Here is a 15,106-nt window from a genome sequence, read left to right as displayed (position 1 = left end):
TGCGCTCTGTGGGGGCACCTGCCACCTCCTCCCCCAGCTCATGCTCATCTCCTGTGACCTCTGTTGCTACTACCAGGGGCCTGGGCCCTCCAGCTGCACCCAGAACTCTCCTATCCTCCCACCACCCCAGGTGTAAGCCCCCATGCCTGGACAGTCAACACCCTGGGACCTGCCAGAGGGTCACAGAATTGGGAAGAGGAACCAGTTGGGGCATCTGATCCCAACCAGGAAACAAACTGCCCAGGCCCTACGCGTCCTGGGCGGGCACCACAGCCCCATCCATCGCTCACAGCTGCCCAGAAAGAGAGCCCAGCTCTGGGTAGCGACCCGGCCTGCCCTTCCTGTGACCCTGGCGTCCCTGTGCACCAGCTCTCGATGGGTACTGCACACTCGCTGAGCTGCGCAGCCCGCGATGCCCACCCCAGGAGGGGCAGCGAGAGGAAAGACGATTGCTCAGGGAGGGGGGGGCCTCTAGGTTCATCCCAACAGATGAGTCCAGGAAAGCAGGTCCTCCACGTCCCCCAGACTCACGGAGGACTGGTTATTTGAGCACAGGAGGGCCACCATCGGAGCTGAGACTAGAGCCAGGTCTCCGGACCCTGCTCGGAGCGATGCCCCTCCCCCCAGGCCAGGCCGCCTCCCAGTGCCCCCAGCCCCCAAGGCTGCCACCCCCGCCTCCCCGGGCAGGAAGGAGCCTGGGTGCTCTGAGAAGGCCAGAGGGGGCCCGGCAGGAGCGGCCGACCCCTAATGAAGCCATCTTGCCGCCATAATGAAGACCTCATGTACCTCCAATGACACTTAGCAAATCCGGGCACAAATAAATAACCCAAGTCCAATTGAATTAACCTTCAACTGATCAGCACAGCTAAACAAATTATCCCGAGGCCCGAACAAGATTAAAAGGCCTGGCGCAGACTGGGATCATTCGGCGGGAGGGTTCATTGGGTTTAACGAGTTTAAGCCAAATCCCCGGTGTTCTTTTCTCTGGTTTCAGGGCACTCTGCTCCCAGAGTGCAGCCTTTGGGGGGCCGCGGCCCCTGGGGGGCTGCAGAGGGAAACCAGACGCACGCAGGGAGAGGAAGCGGGGGACACCCCCTCGTGTGCAGGAGGCTGTTGCCTGACTGTTTCCCGGTGACGGTGACAGAGCCAAGCCTGATTTCCCAGGAGATGTGCAGGTGCTGGCGGCAGATGCAGGGCTGTCCTTTCGGCCCTCACCCCCGACAGCACCGTCGCCCCACCCCCCAGCGAAACGGCCCCCCCCCACTCCCGGTGGCACCACCATGACATCCACCTGCATTTGGCACCCCCCAGGCCGACCCCAGGACCAAGCCCTGGCGTGGTGTTTCTGTCACCTGAGCTCAGCTCCTACCGCCAGCGCCATGTACAGGGGCGGGGGTCTCCCCCCTGGGGATGGAGAAGCCGCCCCAATGCGCGCCACAGTGATGTGGGGCCCAGGACTTCATCAATCGTAAGAATAAGCGCAGACATTGCCCACCACCCGCCCTCATCTCCCAGCAGCCCCAGGCCCACCCAGATCAAAGCAGTTTGTAGAACAAAAAACATCTGGGGCGGGGGGAGTCTCTGCTCTCAGAGCGGACCGGACCGGGCTGCCAGCCCTTGCTCCTTCCACTGACTGGAGGTCTGCCCAGGTACCCCGGGCCTCCAGGAGAGAAAGGAGCTGGGAAGGCAAGTGGCCCACGCAAGCAAAGAGCCTGCCTGTGAACGCCTGACACCACCACTCTGCCCTCAGAGCTGGAGGAATGGATAGACACAGTGGGGTCCGTCCGCACAGTAGGTCACTGTTCAGCCTCAGAAAGGAAGGAAGGACACCTGCCACCATGGGGACACACCCTGAGGATGTGAGGCTGAGTGACACAAGCCAGACGTAGGACACATGCGGGGACCCCATGCACATGAGGTCCTGGTGGTGTCAGACTCAGACACAGAATAGATGGTGGGGTGGGGCTGCAGGAGCGAGTGGGGGTCAGTGTGTCATGGGGATGGAACGTTCTGGAGCTGGATGGGGAGACGGGGGTGCAGCAGCAGGAATGCCCTCGGTGCCCCTCAACTAGACACTGAGAAATGGTTAAAGTGGTAGGTTTTGCATTTCTTTTACCAAATTATTAAAAATTATCTAATTAAAATTATTGAAAGAAAGAAAGAGAAAGAAAGAAAGAAAGAAAGAAAGAAAGAAAGAAAGAAAGAAAGAAAGAAAGAAAGAAAGAAAAAATATGTGGCCTGTGAGCCCAGAAAGTCAGGTCAGAAAGCATGCAGGCAGCGGGAGGCATGAGTCCCTGGGGCTTCTCCTCAGGGGAAGGAAGGCACCGGAGTGGCCATGGGGAGGGGACCTCCTGGGCTGATGCTGAGAGCAGGGCTCCGGAGAGGCAGGGCTGGCAGTGACAAGGGTGCACGGAGCAGGGAACTTCTGGGGGAATGAGTCCGACCCCTACAGCACTGGGTCCTCTGAGCCAGCACCCACACACCTGCGTACCTGGTCCTGCTCCCTGTTCTCTGTGGCCACCAGGAAGGTCAAAGCCAAACCCAAGGCCCAGGAATACCAAGGATGGGGGACGCAGAGGCCAGTGCACACCCACTTTGTGTTTTCATCACGGCCTTGACCGTCTAGTGCAGCTCACAAGTCCTACTCCTAACTTCGAGTACCCACACTTTGGGCTGCCGTACATCCCTACCTCTGCATGTGCCTGCCAGCCCCCCAAAAAGACTTGCACAGGGCCTGCACCTTCTCACTCCCCTTACTGCATGGTGGCACAGGGGCCTGGCCCTCAGGATGGGCTGGCTCAGCAGATTCCCGAGACATGACACCTTCAAGATCTTTGTGGTTAGGTGACTGTACCTTGGGGGTATGAGGGAGAGACCCCAGATAAGGCAGAGATGGAGATGGAGAGAGAAAGCAAAGCCGGAGCTTGAGATCAGAACAGACACAGAGAGACAGACAGTAAGAGAGGGAATGGGCTCTTGGGCTCCCGGGAGGAGGCAGGCTCCAGGGTCAGGAGGGTAGGAAGCGCCTAAGGGAAGCAGGGGCCCCTTTTCCCCATGGGGAATGTGGGGAGTGAGGACCGCTGGACACCTGGACACCTGGTCCCTCCATCCACAGGGCGCTGCAGGCTAGAGCATTCTATGGCCTCTGCTGCCCCCCAGAGGTGTTTGCTGGTAACACAGGCTCTCCCTGCCCAGCTCTCCTGCCCCCGGTTCCCTGCCAAGACCCCAGCCTTCATTCACCCGGGGGGCTGTGGCTGCGTCCTCAAAGTGCAAAGCCCCCCATCCACAATGGCCATAGGTGTGCTGCCTTCCCTGTGTTCTTCCCTGGTTATAAGAATAAAATACACTGGCTGTAAAAATACAATGCAGACCTGTGTGAGCACAGAAACCAGAAGTGCCACTGGAGCTGCACCTGCTGCCACCCCAACTAACATCCGTGGCACAGTGCCGCAGACTCTGTGCACCCCCCGAATCCCCCCACCACGTCCTCCCTCACGGCTGCATTCCTAGAGAGTCTTCCTCCTCCTCGGGGACCGTGGGGACATTCCCAGGCTGACCTCACTGTGCCTGGACCCATGGCCACCGGTTCATCCTGTCTTATCTCTGCATCTGAGAGCCCTCGCACCAGCTCCCTGGGTGACCAAAAGACCTTTCTCTCCTGGAAGGATGGATGGACAGATGGACAGATGGACAGGTGACTGCAGCACCTCTCAGCTCTGAGCAGGGCCGGCTGCGGGTGGAAGCGGGGTGCACGAGGCCTCCAAGTTCTCCAGATGGAATCCGCTCTGGGTCAGAGGTGGGGTTTCCCATCAGTTCTGTCAGTGGCACTGTCTGTTTACTCCAATTCTGCGTTCACTCTTCTTTTTATGTGCAGGCCCTCAAGTCCACTCACTAGGTACCTGTCATGAGTGCAGACACGTGCACACAGTCACGTCAGGACCACCACAATCAAGACACAGAAGGTCCAAGGGTGCCTGGGGGACTCCATTGGTGAAGCATCTGCCTTCAGCTCAGGTCATGATCTCAGGGCCCCGGGATCGAGTCCTGCATGGGGCTCCCTGCTTAGCGAGGAGTCTGCTTCTCCCTCTGCTTCTGCCCCTGCTCATGCTCTCTATCAAATGGATAATAAAATCTTAAAAAAAAAAAAAAAAAACAAGATACAGAAGGTCCATCCTCCCAGAAATGTCTCATGCCACCCATCTACCATCAAAGCCTGACCCCACTCTGCACCACTGATCTGCGGCCTGTCCCTATAAGCTGCCTTTCCCGGTGCTCCAGAGGCATGGAGTCAAGCATCACGAACACTTTGCACTTGGCCTCTTTCACTCAGCGCACTGTGTCCGGGGTCCCCCCATGCTGTTGCATGAACGAGTACGTACTTTACCCCCCTTAAAGTACAGAGCAGCACCCCATCCCATGGACGTAGCACTCAGCAGTTGCGATCATTTGGGGTCTATCCAGTGGGGGCTGCTCTGTAGGAAGCCACTATCAACGTCCATGGGCAGATTCTGTGTGAACCCGAATCCTCCCCCCGCCAGCTGAAAATTCTCCCCTCCGCCAGCTGAACACCCAGTGACATCCTGCTGCGGCAGGTGGCAGGGGGTGCTCACCTTCGTAAGGAACCGCTCACCAGCCTCCCGAGTGCCTGTGCCGCTCTGCGCTCCCAGCTGCGCCGCGTCCTCGCCAGCACCGAGTGTGGCCGGTTCTTGCTCCGTTGTGTTCCGTGTCTTGTTTTGTCTTGAACCGTGTGGCAGGACGTAATATCTCACTACATTATCAGTTCTGCCCAGACGCACAGAACCATAGGCATTTGGATTCAAATATCCTCCAAAACTCTCTGAGTCCAGCCCCCAAGCACAGATATCCCCCCACACAAGTCCCTACCCCAGATGACCACCCGTTCTGCACTCCCCCAAAGGGAGCGTACGCACCACCTCCCCTGCGAGGCCCTGGTGTTACTGGTCAGAAAGTCCTCGAGCCATGACCCGTCTGCCCTCTGACAGCTTCCACTTGGTACGGTCCAGAACAGACACAGAATAGGCCTCGGAACAGTGAGGCCACCTCCTGCCTTCCCAGCCGTCTCCACCCCGCCCTGCGGGAACAGCATCAACTCCTCATCCATCCCACCAGCCACTTGTCTGGGCTGCCTCTTCCTCTGGGGCTGCCCCCCTCCCCACACCCCTCCCCCGGGCTGCACCTGGAAGGCCACCTGGCCAATGTGCCCATTTTACAGATGGAGGTTTGCAGAACTAGGCCCAGGGAGGAGAAGGAGTTGTCCAAGGTCACAAGTGAGCCTGCCCAGGGAGTGTCGGGTTCCCTCAGCCCCATCCTCCCCGCTCCATGGCCACCCCAGCCCCTTGACCTACCACTTTGTAAGCCAACTAGAATTCGGTCCAGTTCAACCAGCACATTTTGAGTCACTGGCTTTCCCCTCCTCGAGAGAAACAAAGCAGGAGCAGGGACGAGCCTCCATGCAGACTGGCAGCGTTGCCACGGGTTCGGCCCTCGCAGCGGGACCACTTCCTCACCGGGGGAAATCACTTCTTAAAATATTGAAAGAAAGGCTTCCAGAAATTGTACAGGGATTAGGTTCCATTTATTAAGGAACTAAACAAATATGTGGGTGCAAGGCAGCTGTCCGTAATTCTAACGAGCACAGAAATACTCGCTCTGGGAAGGAGACGTTATAACCTCCGAGCCTGACCGAGTCCGGCAGAAATCAAAGCGGCGTATTAGACTCCTGGTTCTGTGCGGGGGAGGAACTGAATCCAAAGTCAAGGGCTATTCTTTGTGTTTACTGTGTGGCGTTAAGTGAAAACACTCCCACTGACCTAAAACTCCGAAGCTCGGGACCCAGTTAAGCCGTGCAGCCCTGGCCCGCCTCAGCTGAGCTGAGGCTACACCCAATGGGGAATACCACCAGCCTCTGTGGGAAAGTGATGAATTTACTTCTCACCCTGTGCTGCAGGCCTTCCAGAAACGATCTTTAAATGTTCCCCAGGAAGAGGATTTATTCCCTTTCCAGATGAACTACTCCCTGGATCCTTATAAACTGGACTCAGTTTTAATGGTATTCATTAATTTCCCTTGGGAAAAATTTGAATTTCACATAGACCTGGGGTTTTGTTTTTGTAATAAAATATATGCGATTTTCAATTGGTTGCCTTTAATCTTTTTTTCTCCAAAAACCTCAGCGGCTTATGTGTCTTACATCCTGCTTGGATAATCCTGGTTTGGAAAAAATTAATTGTTCATTGTTTTTCTAGATAACCGGGTGCTGCGAAAGGTAATTTCTGTCTTATGGAGAACCCTAATTAGAATCACTTCTAATTTCATGCTGCTATTTGTTCAAGGGTGTCTGTGACCATCGTGCGTGGGTAGCACAGGTAGCAGTACCAGCATGCCATCAGGCCACCAGACTGAGTTCCTCCCAACGTCAACTGGGGCACAAAAGGGCAAGGAAGGCCCCCGGGGCAGAGCATCCCCAGCTTCAGCTGCAGGGCTGCCGCACAGAGAAAGATCTGCAGACGGCTGCAAAAATGGCCCTGCCTGTTGTGCCTGGCCTCACTGCCCCTGACGCTTCTGCTTCTCGTGCCTACAAATGTCATTACGGGGCACCGGCAGCTTCCATACCACCATAGCCTTTCTCCAGGGACAGGATTGTGGAATTATGACCTCAAGGCCTTGGCATCATTGAGGCCTGCTTGGATACCTCCAGACCAGTCTCAGGAGGGGATGGGGGATGGGAGATGGGGGTGGGAATGATGACATTAGGGGCCAGGTAGATGGGTTAACATTGCTACCCCTCGACATCAGCTCCCCCACACACCAGCAGTGCAGAGAGCTTGGAGTCACTGATCACACGAGGTCCCTTCTGTGTGGTACCGTCAGGGGATCCCAGTGACCTGTGACGGGAAGGCAGCCTTGTCGTACACCTACCTGTATGTGGCAGGCCCTGAACCAGGCCCTTTGGCAGTGTGACCTCATTTAATCTTCCCAGTTACTGAGTAATCAAGAACTTGTCTGTTGGTGGAACGCCTGGGTGGCTCAGTGGTTAAATGTCTGTCTTTGGCTCAGGGCATGATCCTGGAGACCCGGGATCGAGTCCTGCATCGGGCTTCCTGCATGGAGCCTGCTTCTCCCTCTGCCTGTGTCTCTGCCCTTCTGTGTGTGTCTCTCATGAATTAAAAAAAAAAAAAACTGGTCCGTCGGGAAGGAATAAAGCCCCAGTGTTTGTGCATGAATCTCGTCAAAACGATGTGGAGCAGAAGGAGCCAGTCATGGAAGGCCACGTGGTGTAGGAGTCCCTGTTGCTGGCAATGTCCAAATGGGCAAATCTGTGGAAAGGCAGGCGGGACATGCTGGGTATTTCCTCATTTCCATTATGATTTCGTCTTTGACACATGTATATCACTAACCAGTGCTTGCTAACTTGCAAGTGCAGGGGCAGCTGCCTTTACATGAACTAGTTTTCAAGTAGTGATTGGTTTGAGGACAGGCAGGCGACCAGGCTGGTCTAGGGAGATCATCCTGGACTTTCCCCAGGGGATCCTGGGAAGCAAAGTGATGGACCCAGCAGCTGGTGATTTTACGGGAAGGCAGGACAGCGATCTCAGAGGCGAGAGATGGAGAAGACTCACCAGAGTGTTCAGGACTTCTCAGCTGTCCAGTGAGCCCATCTCTTCTCCTTCGAGGCAAAGGACGGTTTCACACGGTGTGTGTCACCAATGCCTAGAAGAACCCTAAGGAGGCGGACACACCTCCTGTCATCCAGTCCTAAGTATCTCACTGTCTAAATAGGACAAAATTGCTTATCTGATGCCGTGTCTCAGGCCCTCATCACAAATGCGATCTCCAGCTCTCTGCGTACCTGGGTCCTCTTAGGAGACTGGCCGGGACATGTGAGAGGGACAAGTGTTTCTACAAATAACACAGCTCCACCTATTACAACATCTCACCGAAACCTGGAGGGAATGCTGTGTCTCTGAGATCCTCACCCAGGCAGACCCTAGGGCAGCAGCTCGAAGAGCCTCCCGAGCGGCCTGGAGCTTGCAGGCTGGCCATGGAGGTCAGGGGCCTCTGAGTCCCCAAGATGGACTGGTGTTCAGGCCGTTCCTCATCTGGCATAGGACAGCAGGATTTTACTCACCTGAGGATGGTGGTTAATGATAAAGGTAATCAATAATATGTAAATGTAGGAGTAAGTTATGGAAATACATAAAGTCATATAGCTAACTTCATAAAACTCCAGGGAGTCGGGGTGCATGGACCCCTGCTCACTCCTGGGAGGCCGGCACAAGCGTACTCTATTTTTAAGAGAAGCTGAGGCCAACAGGGAAAGCTTCCCAACAGCACAATTAGTAAGGGCCATGGAGGTAGATTCTGGAGCCTGACGTCCTACTGCTTCCACTTCTAGGTCCCTAGCGCTGACGTTTCCGGTACCTGGGTGCTGGCAGCATGAGCTTGCAGAGGGCAGTAGAGTCATCTGGACACCAAAGGTTTCCCTAAGGCATCAACCGTTTAGGAAATCGGGCTCCCCTTAAATGCCCCTCCTTCTCCCCCACTCTCTCTCACACACACGCAGGACCGTGGAAGTCCTGGCCCCGTGCCATGAGGCTGTGGGTGTACGGCGCAAATCAATCGCAAAGTGAGTTGTAAATCTCATGAAAGGTGCAAGATTTCGGAAAGCCTGTGAAGGTTGTTAATTCTGGGGGGTGTTCTGGTGGCCGAAGCTGTCGGCAAGCTTGGGGAGGGCCCGGCGGTGCCAGACACGCAGGCAACAGGCAGTCTGGTGAGAGGATGACGAGGACAGACGTGCCTATCAAAGGATCACCATCAATTCGGGAAAATTGATGGTGCCCTTGCATGGAGTGGCAAACCCGTCCTCCTGGTTACCGAGCTGGGAAAACCACAGTGGTGCGATTCGTTGAAAAAATTATGGCCCTGCCAAATCAACGTTGGATTCTTTGTTGGTTCTCCAAATTAACGTACAAGGGTATTCGCAACCCCCAATTCCCTGAATGTAGGGCAAATTCAAGAGATTTATGATCACCTTGCGCTGGAGAACAGTCAACAGTAGGCAATGAGCATGGCACTCTCCCCATATGACCACTTGGGTGGCAGGAAGCTCCTCCCTGGACTTCCCACCTCCCTTCATACGCAGTCTCTGCCCAAGATCTAGACCAAAGACAGCCAACGGACAAGCACTTAGAGATTTGCTTAACAGTGTCACCTACATGTCAGCCGCGTCACTTCCACATCCTTTGCAAAAATGAGAACTTTATTTCAGAGTGGAGGTATTTTTAGGGGTGTGTGTGTCCAATTTGTATCTATTTGTCTAGGTGGAGAGAATGCATGGGTAGGTGAATCGCAGTGAATGAACCTTTGGAAGGTTTCCCGTCTCAAAGCAAGGCACTGGCAATTCGCTTTTGGGTGGATGTGGGTGGAGGTGGGTTTAAATTTAGACCCAACAAATACACTCTCCTCAGAAAGTGAAACCCTTCTTTCTTCTGGAGTATCAAAACCGTGAAAGTCATAATCTTTCTCTCTGTGAAGTCCACTGCAAGAAAGCTCAAAAACAGGTTTCCTTTTGATTTTTTTTGTTGTTCCTTTTGATTTTTATTTCTATTTTGATGTTCTGTGTACATGCCTTCTATTTTAGGCCGCCAGACATCATTTTGGAGGGTGCATGCTTCATGAGACTTGGCGCGGACTAAGGAATCATTAAATCAGGAGAAAATGGAGCAAAGATTGGCGAGGCCAAGGCTTCCTAAGGGGCTCGGTGGGGCGGGCAGAGCAGGCAAGGGGCAGGGTCTCCAGTACGGGGTTCTCAAGGCTGTGACTCCCCTAAGGGGGCATCTGCAGGCTCAGCGCAGACTCCCCACCTCGCCAGCAACACTTCCAGCTTGGAGAGAGGATGAGCCGGTGGAGGGGCTCTCAGGGCCCAGGAGGGAGCAGAAGTCATCCTGCTGCAGGGGCCATGCTGGTCACCACCCCCACCGCACCCCCGCCTGTCCCCGGGGACCTGGGTGCCAGAGCCCGGAGCCCAGTAATCAAGGGCGAGCATCTGCAGCCCACATCCAGCCCTCACCCGCCTGCCGACCTCGGGCAAGCTCTCAAGAGCCCGAGCAGCCAGCATGGGGTGGGGGTGGGGGTGGGCAAGGATGCTGCTACCCACGGGGCTGAGACTGCAGGAGCCACTGCCAACAGCACTTCGCACAATGCCTGGCACCCACCACGGGCCTGACAGTCTGATGGATGTGGCCCAGATGGATTCCTGGAGAGCTGGGGACCCGGGCAGGGGGCCGAGGGCTCGCCCCGCGCCCGCCGCAGCCCCGACCTCCCAGTGGCCTCGGCCCCGCCCCCCCGCCCCGGCGGGTCAGCAGGACGCCCCGCGGCCCCGCTCCGGGGTCCTCCCTCCGGCCGCACCCGGCCCCGTGGCCCGCTGTCCGGCGGCGACGGCGGCACGGCGGGGAGGGAACCCACAGGCAGGGAAGCAGGGCTCCCGCCAGGACCTCCGAGGACGCCCCGGGGAGCAGCCGGAGACCGAGGCCGCGGCCCGAACAGCCGACCCTCCCGCGAGCGCGGAACCCCGCCGCTGAGGGCCCAGGAGGCCCTGCCGGGACCGGAAGCCCACAGCCGCACTTCCGGCGGGGGAGGGGTGCAGGGCGGAGGCGGGCCCGCGTCGCCCAAAGGCGTCACTTCCGGGCGCGGCGCGGTGAGCGCGGGCGGCATGGCGGGTGGGAGCGGGACCCGGAGCGGCCGCGGGAGCGGGGCAGGAGGGCGGGAGCCCGGGGCGCGGGGACCGGGACCCCGCCGCCGACCCCTGCCGCCGGGAGCTGCTCCCGAGGTGCCCGCCGGAGCCTGGGCGTGCGGACGCTTCCGTTCAGTGCCGGCGGGGCAGACCCGGGGCGCGTCCGACGCGGCCTGATCGACTCCTTTTCTCTTCTTAGCGGTAACAGTGCGGTTGAAGAGACCCGGCCATGGACGGCAGGCCCCTGCTGACATCCAAGCAGAGGACGGAGGTGGTGTGCGGCGTCCCCACGCAGGTGGTGTGCACCGCCTTCAGCAGCCACATCCTGGTGGTGGTGACCCAGTTCGGGAAGATGGGCACCCTGGTCTCCCTGGAACCCAGCGCCGTTGCCAGTGACGTCGGGAAGCCCGTGCTCACCACCAGAGTGCTTCTGGGGCAGGATGAGGTAGAGTGGGTGGACGCCCCCCCCCCCCCAGGCAGCCACCTCAGCAGCAGTGGGGGCACCTGCCTGCCCTCCGCCCCGTTTCCCAGCCCAGCAGGTTTTGTCCAGCAGGCAGGTGGGCGGATGGATTTAGTAGGGTTTGACCCTCGTGGGGTAGCTTGGAGCCCGAGCTCTGAATAGATGCCCTTGGGACGTGATGGACCCCCCGCCCAGCCTCCGCAGATCCTTCTGGGTCGCAGACAGCCAGGAGACACCCAGGATCAGGACGCAGCAGGAAGGCTAGTGTAACAGCGCCTCTTCAGCGTGGTGTTCAGGATCCGAGCTCTGGAGTCCGGTTGAACTCTGAACCGCTGTTGCCTTGAACTTACAGGGAGGGGTAGGTGGTTATTGGGGTGCAGGAAGGCAGTCGGGGAATCCTCCACGAAGGCGCTAAGGAAAACCGGATTTGTCTCCGTTAAAGTGGTTTCTCTCCTTCCCTTCTCCAGCCTCTCACGCACGTCTTTGCGAAAAACCTGGTGACCTTCGTGTCTCAGGAAGCTGGAAACAGAGCGGTCCTGCTGGCCCTGGCCATGAAGGACAGGAACGCAGAGGGGCTGAAGGCTGTGAAGGAGGTGATCCAGGCGTGCCAGGTCTGGTGACCCCAGAGCCAGCAGCCGCAGAGACTGGACGCCCTGTCCTCTTGGAGACCGTCTGCGGCTCAGGCAGGAGGAGGAGCTGTCTGGCTCTAGCCCTAGAAGCCAGCGGAGATACACACATCTCAGGGGCGCTGACGTATCCACGGATGGAGGAGAGCTGCGGAGAGTGTCTGCCGGGGTTGTGGTGGTTCTTACCAGGGTCCAGATACTTGCATGTATTTGAGAATTGGAAGATGAGTCCTCAGGTGTGAATCCCGGCACTCCATGAGCAGTATCCGTCGTTGGAGGAAATGTTTGATGTTAAGAATAAACACCTGTCCCCAAATACTTCACCATCCCTCCTAACAGTGCTGAGAAGCTTCTGTCCCACAGTGTGGGTTCCGTTGGGTGCACCGTAGGTGGGAGAAAGCCTTACATGGTTCACACACTCTGTACACATCTCTCGCTCCTCCTCTGACATCCCTGAGCGTGTTTGGGTTGCCAGACAGCCGTTAACTTCCACTCCGAACACATTTCTTACCATCTTGCTGCTTGACAGTTCCTGTGAGGCATGTCTACCCCAAGGCAGCCTGTGCCTGCTCAGGCCTCTGGCAGACAACCGTTGGGAACCTCCCCCGCCCCCCGGGCACATCTTCATCTCCGTGTAGCCACAGTGGAGCATCACCAGCCACACCAGAAACTGGGAGGTTAAGTGTGCTATCGAGTCCACCCCACAGAAGATCAGAGACAATGTGGGCATGGGGTCTGGGAAGCAGGGACCAGCTGGGGTCCCTGTGCTCTGAGAGTAGCCTTCCCTGGGAATGGGGAATTTTTTTTTTTTTTTTTTTTTTTGAGATTTGTATAAAGGGGTGCCTGGCCGGCTCAGTGGAGCATGCGATTCTTGATTTGAGACTTGTGAGTTCAGGCCCCACAGTGGGCACAGAGAGGACTTAAAAAATAAAATCTTAGAAAAAAAAACCATCTGTGTGAAGAAATACCTTGGGTGGCGTCCATGTCCTCATGAGATCAGGAGGAGTTTTTATTCAGTTTCCCTTAGAACCGACGGCTCCTGAGACAGGTTCTTGACTAGAAACTGCTCTCCAGCTGGCAACAAAAATAATTCAAGCCTCTGGTCCAGTTTGGAGGTGGGTGTGAGCTTGCTGAAGGTAGGACAGAGGGGAACTCTTCAAGGGCTCATTCCTTCAGACACTGCCTGTGCAGGGTCACTGTCAGCCCTGTCCCACCCAAGCCACAGACTGGCTGATGGTGACCAGGTAGTTGTGCTTGGGAATCCTGACAGACTTCCTGAAGGATGTGCCAACACAGGAGAGAGGAATGTACCTTGTGCTGCCACCACTGCTGCTGCAGGGAGCTTGAGTGACCAGGCTGCCCCTGCTGGACCTGCATGCTTTGGAGATGCCAAGGGAAACTGAGGCCCATCCCCCAGAGGCACAGGACTCCTTTGTGGCCAGCTTTGCCACACCATCCCAGCCAGTGGTTCCCATCCACCGCCTGACCCCTCAGGCAGACACATTCTCAGCCTGGCTGGTCCCACCCCACCTGCATTCACCCTGGCGTTCCTTCAGTAAAGTCCTGCACCCTGAGCCCCACTTGGTGGACCTCTCAGGGGACCAGGACCAGCACAAGTTCCAAGGACACCAGAGCCGACCAAGGAAGTGAAGGGAGAACCGCACCCACGAGGACCCCCAGGGATTGGGCTGTCAGGACGGGTGGGGAGTAAGGTCAGGGCTGGAATGGGGAGACCGCTGGGAGGCAGGCCAGCAAGACCTCGGCGGGAGGGGAGGAGCCGCCTGCTGGAGAAGCAGCGCCCCCACACCGGAGGCAGAGGCGCCGTATCCTCAGATTAATACTTGAGAGAGTACTTACTCAACGCTTGTCATCTAAAGATTAGATGTTTGTGCCGTGGAATTACCACTTCTCCCATTTAACAAGCAGGGGGCCTGAGGCACGGGCAGGGTCCCCGTCTGAGTCCGGGTTCAGATCTGCAGACTTTGCTGTTGTGGGACGAGCACAGCTGCCTATCACGGTGACCAGGCTCTGCGGACAGCCCGGGTCATACACATGCTAGCAGTCCTCACTCAGGCGGGGGAGATCGCTCCGCTGGTCATCCATGTGTGCCAGAGGGGGATACCGAGGCAGTGTCACGGGGCGGGGGCGCTGGGACCTGAGCTGGCCACAGGGCCCCTCACTGCCGCCCACTCATGGCCTGACTGCACGAAGGTGCAACACTCCCACCCCTTGCGGCCGCCCTGCAGAAGAGGCAGGTGGGCCGTGAAAGACCCCGGCTCCATGGGGCTCGGAGAACCGGGGCGGCGGCTGCCCGACCCACAGCGGCCTGCCGGGCGGGGGGCTGCAGAAGTGGCGTGGACGGGGAACAGGGTCCCCGGCGCCTTCTCCGCAGCTGCCAGGAGCCGTCTGCTGGCTGGTAGGAATCACGGCCCGACGTCCATGCTCCTGTCACCTACGCCAGGGCCTGGTACTGTCCTGCCTTACACACCCAGGCGGGGGTGGGCGGAGAGGCGCTCCGCGCCCCAGCGGGGATTCAGGAAGAGCCGTAGTGAGGCCGCAGGCCCCACAGGCGGGTGGGCCCCTCAAGAGGCGGCTACCCCTTTACACGGACCGGCGCTTACCCAACGACCAAACTGTGATCACGCCTTCCAGCGATTCGCAGCCGGTGAAAGCAGGGGACGGGGGCTATCAGCCCGCAGCCTGGACTGCTGGAGGGGCTGCTCCGTCAAGGCCACACCGTCTGACCACGGTGCCACCTGCCCTGCACGGTTCTCCACCCAGCTGCAAGCCGAGGGCCCCGGGGCCCCCTCCCTCGCACGCCCTCCCTTTCCCTCAGTGGCCGTGGGGACAGGGCTCAGAGCCGAGGGCGAGCCCGAGAAGCCAGGGAGGGCGGCCGCTTGGGCAATCCCCGAGGAGCTCAGTGGGGCTTTGACAGAGCCCCCAGTCCTCCCAAACCGGGTACAATGAACTGGACTAAGCTGCACACAGGACCAGCGGAGCGCAGGCGCCTTAGCACCTTGGAGTGAAACTCAATCAGGACTCGGGACGTGGACGAGGGACTAGGATGCCCAATGGAAGAGCGATGGCGGGAGCCGCTGGCGACTGACCGTCTTCTCAGAGGCTGTGCGTCTCTGGAGGAGGCTGCTCAGGGCCAGGACCCCATCTCTGGGGAAGGCAGGCAGGCCTGGAGGGGGAGGACCCTGCAGCCCACCCCCCACGCCTGGGCCACTCCAGGCAGGGAGGAAGGTGGGGGAGAGATACTGGCAG

At 58.0% G+C, this 15,106-nt stretch overlaps 1 protein-coding gene across 3 annotated transcripts; it reads left to right on the top strand.

The window, feature by feature from the left end:
* The first annotated feature begins 10,599 nt into the window (after positions 1-10,599).
* PSMG3 (proteasome assembly chaperone 3) lies at positions 10,600-12,162 on the top strand. Of its 3 annotated transcripts, none has more exons than XM_077907527.1 (3): positions 10,600-10,717; positions 10,953-11,198; positions 11,681-12,162. In XM_077907527.1, the coding sequence occupies exons 2-3, from the start codon at positions 10,983-10,985 to the stop codon at positions 11,831-11,833; spliced, it is 369 nt and encodes a 122-aa protein (XP_077763653.1). In that variant the 5' UTR covers positions 10,600-10,717; positions 10,953-10,982; the 3' UTR covers positions 11,834-12,162. The 3 variants fall into 3 exon arrangements, with proteins under 3 accessions (XP_077763653.1, XP_077763656.1, XP_077763654.1); XM_077907530.1 differs by having other exon boundaries at positions 10,711-10,739; XM_077907528.1 differs by lacking the exon at positions 10,600-10,717 and adding an exon at positions 10,825-10,849.
* The last annotated feature ends 2,944 nt before the right edge of the window (positions 12,163-15,106 follow it).

The sequence above is a fragment of the Canis aureus genome, chromosome 8, assembly GCF_053574225.1.
Source record: "Canis aureus isolate CA01 chromosome 8, VMU_Caureus_v.1.0, whole genome shotgun sequence".
NCBI lineage: Eukaryota > Metazoa > Chordata > Mammalia > Carnivora > Canidae > Canis > Canis aureus.
This window is presented reverse-complemented; position numbering and strand designations above follow the sequence as displayed.

Bases quoted from the DNA above. Each gene is read 5' to 3' on its own strand.
- PSMG3 (XM_077907527.1), top strand. From the start codon at position 10,983: ATGGACGGCAGGCCCCTGCTGACATCCAAGCAGAGGACGGAGGTGGTG. The intron at 11,199-11,680 runs GTAGAGTGGGTG...TCCCTTCTCCAG, and splicing joins TGCTTCTGGGGCAGGATGAG to CCTCTCACGCACGTCTTTGC.